The following is a 3,342-nucleotide window of genomic DNA, read 5'->3' on the forward strand; positions in this document are numbered from 1 at the left end:
AAATTGGGTTTTCCACCCCATTTCCACCCCAAATTGGGGTTTTCCACCCATTTCCACCCCAAATTGGGGGTTTTCTGCCCCATTTTCACCCCCACGCTGCCCCCCATCCCACTGTCATCCTAAACCCAAGACCCCAACTCCTCCATCACCCCATAAATCCCATTTCCCACCCCATTCTCTGCCCCACCGGCGCCTCCTGCCCCCAAAACCCAACACAACATTGGGGTTCCCACAACACAACGGAGGCTTTCGCTTCCTCTGCGCCCCATCCTGGGATTCTTCACCTCGCCTCCCCTCCAAAATAGGATTTCTCCACCCATCCTCATCCCCACGACTTCCGCATCCATTTTTCACCCCCAAAAATGGGGCTTTTCTGCCCCATTCCACCAATTTCACCCATTTTCACCCCAAATCTGCATTCTTCACATCATTATCACCCAAAACGAAATCTTCCCATCGATTTCCATGCATAACCGGCACCTCGCACCCCATTTCCACCACAACCAGAGGGTTTTGGGGTCCTCCTGCCCCCCAAAACGGGGCCTTTCGCCTCATTTCCACCCCATAACGGAGCTTCCTGCCCCACTCTTATCCAAACACGGGACGTTTTGACCCCATTTCCCAGCAAACAAAAATCACATTTCCGGCCCCATCTTCCCCCCATCTCCACCTCCATCATGGGGAATCCCACCACCGCTCAGCTGCTTCTTTCCTCTCCTTCTCCCCCTCTTCCTCCCCCTCTTCCTCCCCCCCCTTCCTCCTCTCTTCCCTCCCCCCCTTCCTCCCCCCTTCCTCCCCCCTTCCTCCCCATTTCCTCCCCCTTTTCCTCCCCCTCTTCCTCCCCCTTTTCCTCCCCCTCCTTCCTCCCCCTCTTCCTCCCCCTTTTTCCTCCCCTCTTCCTCCCCCTCTTCCTCCCCCTTTTCCATAGGACCCCATAGGACACAAAGGATTTGGGGTCACCTGCTGGGTTCCCATAGGACCCCATAGGACACAAAGGATTTGGGGTCACCTGCTGGGTTCCCATAGGACACAAAGGATTTGGGGTCACCTGTTGGGTTCCCATAGGACACAAAGGATTTGGGGTCACCTGTTGGGTTCCCATAGGACCCCATAGGACACAAAGGATTTGGGGTCACCTCTTGGGTTCCCATAGGACACAAAGGATTTGGGGTCACCTGCTGGGTTCCCATAGGACCCCATAGGACACAAAGGATTTGGGGTCACCTCTTGGGTTCCCATAGGACACAAAGGATTTGGGGTCACCTGCTGGGTTCCCATAGGACCCCATAGGACACAAAGGATTTGGGGTCACCTGCTGGGTTCCCATAGGACACAAAGGATTTGGGGTCACCTGTAGGCTTCCCATAGGACCCCATAGGACACAAAGGATTTGGGGTCACCTGTAGGGTTCCCATAGGACCCCATAGGACACAAAGGATTTGGGGTCACCTGTAGGGTTCCCATAGGACCCCATAGGACACAAAGGATTTGGGGTCACCTGCTGGGTTCCCATAGGACCCCATAGGACACAAAGGATTTGGGGTCACCTGCTGGGTTCCCATAGGACCCCCATAGGACACAAAGGATTTGGGGTCACCTGCTGGGTTCCCATAGGACACAAAGGATTTGGGGTCACCTCTTGGGTTCCCATAGGACACAAAGGATTTGGGGTCACCTGTAGGGTTCCCATAGGACCCCATAGGACACAAAGGATTTGGGGTCACCTGCTGGGTTCCCATAGGACCCCATAGGACACAAAGGATTTGGGGTCACCTGCTGGGTTCCCATAGGACCCCATAGGACACAAAGGATTTGGGGTCACCTGCTGGGTTCCCATAGGACCCCATAGGACACAAAGGATTTGGGGTCACCTGCTGGGTTCCCATAGGACACAAAGGATTTGGGGTCACCTCTTGGGTTCCCATAGGACACAAAGGATTTGGGGTCACCTGTAGGGTTCCCATAGGACCCCATAGGACACAAAGGATTTGGGGTCACCTGCTGGGTTCCCATAGGACCCCATAGGACACAAAGGATTTGGGGTCACCTGCTGGTTCCCATAGGACCCCATAGGACACAAAGGATTTGGGGTCACCTGCTGGGTTCCCATAGGACACAAAGGATTTGGGGTCACCTCTTGGGTTCCCATAGGGCACAAAGGATTTGGGGTCACCTGCTGGGTTCCCATAGGACACAAAGGATTTGGGGTCACCTGTTGGGTTCCCATAGGACGCAAAGGATTTGGGGTCACCTCTTGGGTTCCCATAGGACACAAAGGATTTGGGGGCACCTGTTGGGTTCCCATAGGACCCCATAGGACACAAAGGATTTGGGGTCACCTGCTGGGTTCCCATAGGACACAAAGGATTTGGGGTCACCTCTTGGGTTCCCATAGGGCACAAAGGATTTGGGGTCACCTGTTGGGTTCCCATAGGACACAAAGGATTTGGGGTCACCCTGCTGGGTTCCCATAGGACACAAAGGATTTGGGGTCACCTCTTGGGTTCCCATAGGACACAAAGGATTTGGGGTCACCTGTTGGGTTCCCATAGGACACAAAGGATTTCGGGGTCACCTCTTGGGTTCCCATAGGACACAAAGGATTTGGGGTCACCTGTTGGGTTCCCATAGGACACAAAGGATTTGGGGTCACCTGCTGGGTTCCCATAGGACACAAAGTATTTGGGGTCACCTGCTGGGTTTCCCATAGGACCCCATAGGACACAAAGGATTTGGGGTCACCTGTTGGGTTCCCATAGGGACACAAAGGATTTGGGGTCACCTCTTGGGTTCCCATAGGACACAAAGGATTTGGGGTCACCTGTTGGGTTCCCATAGGACACAAAGGATTTGGGGTCACCTGCTGGGTTCCCATATGACACAAAGGATTTGGGGTCACCTGTTGGATTCCAATAGGACCCCATAGGACACAAAGGATTTGGGGTCCCCACTCGGGTTCAGCTCCGACCCCACAGCCCCGTTTCCCACAGCCCTGCCCGCTCTCCCGATGCCCCATGGGGCCAAACTGCGACCCTTCACCCCTCAGCCCCCAAACCCCAAACGACAGAAAGGTTGAAAAAACCCCCAAAGGTTGATTTTGCTCTGTGCAGAGGTTGGGAAGTCGATGGGAAATGGGTCGATGTGGGGCGAAGTCCAGCGCTGTGGGGCGGCGCGATGGAATCGACCCCAATCCCCTCCTTCCTCTGCCTCAGGGGGGGGGGCAAATGGGGGGGGGGGGCTAAAAAGACCCCAAAAGGTTTTTTTTGGCACCAAAGTGCCGCCATCCCTTCAACAGCCCCAAATTCCCCGTTGTTATGGGGGGAACCTCAGAATGAAGCTGTA

General features: G+C 54.8%; 1 protein-coding gene across 50 annotated transcripts; it reads right to left on the reverse strand.

Moving 5' to 3' along the window:
* Positions 1-910: 910 nt before the first annotated feature.
* On the reverse strand, positions 911-3,212 carry LOC125687534 (proline-rich proteoglycan 2-like). Of its 50 annotated transcripts, none has more exons than XM_048932702.1 (8): positions 2,783-3,212; positions 2,576-2,653; positions 2,497-2,535; positions 2,096-2,417; positions 1,872-1,949; positions 1,598-1,675; positions 1,264-1,312; positions 911-1,224 (listed from the first exon to the last, which is right to left on the reverse strand). In XM_048932702.1, exons 1-8 carry the CDS (start codon positions 3,014-3,016, stop codon positions 1,221-1,223), a joined length of 882 nt encoding a protein of 293 aa, XP_048788659.1. In that variant the 5' UTR covers positions 3,017-3,212; the 3' UTR covers positions 911-1,220. The 50 variants fall into 50 exon arrangements, 6 of the variants coding, with proteins under 6 accessions (XP_048788659.1, XP_048788661.1, XP_048788660.1 ...); XM_048932704.1 differs by lacking the exon at positions 1,264-1,312 and adding an exon at positions 1,401-1,449 and having other exon boundaries at positions 911-1,087; XM_048932703.1 differs by lacking the exon at positions 1,264-1,312 and adding an exon at positions 1,401-1,449 and having other exon boundaries at positions 911-1,175.
* Positions 3,213-3,342: the final 130 nt, after the last annotated feature.

This window comes from Lagopus muta, assembly GCF_023343835.1.
Source record: "Lagopus muta isolate bLagMut1 chromosome 37 unlocalized genomic scaffold, bLagMut1 primary SUPER_37_unloc_2, whole genome shotgun sequence".
Taxonomy (NCBI): domain Eukaryota; kingdom Metazoa; phylum Chordata; class Aves; order Galliformes; family Phasianidae; genus Lagopus; species Lagopus muta.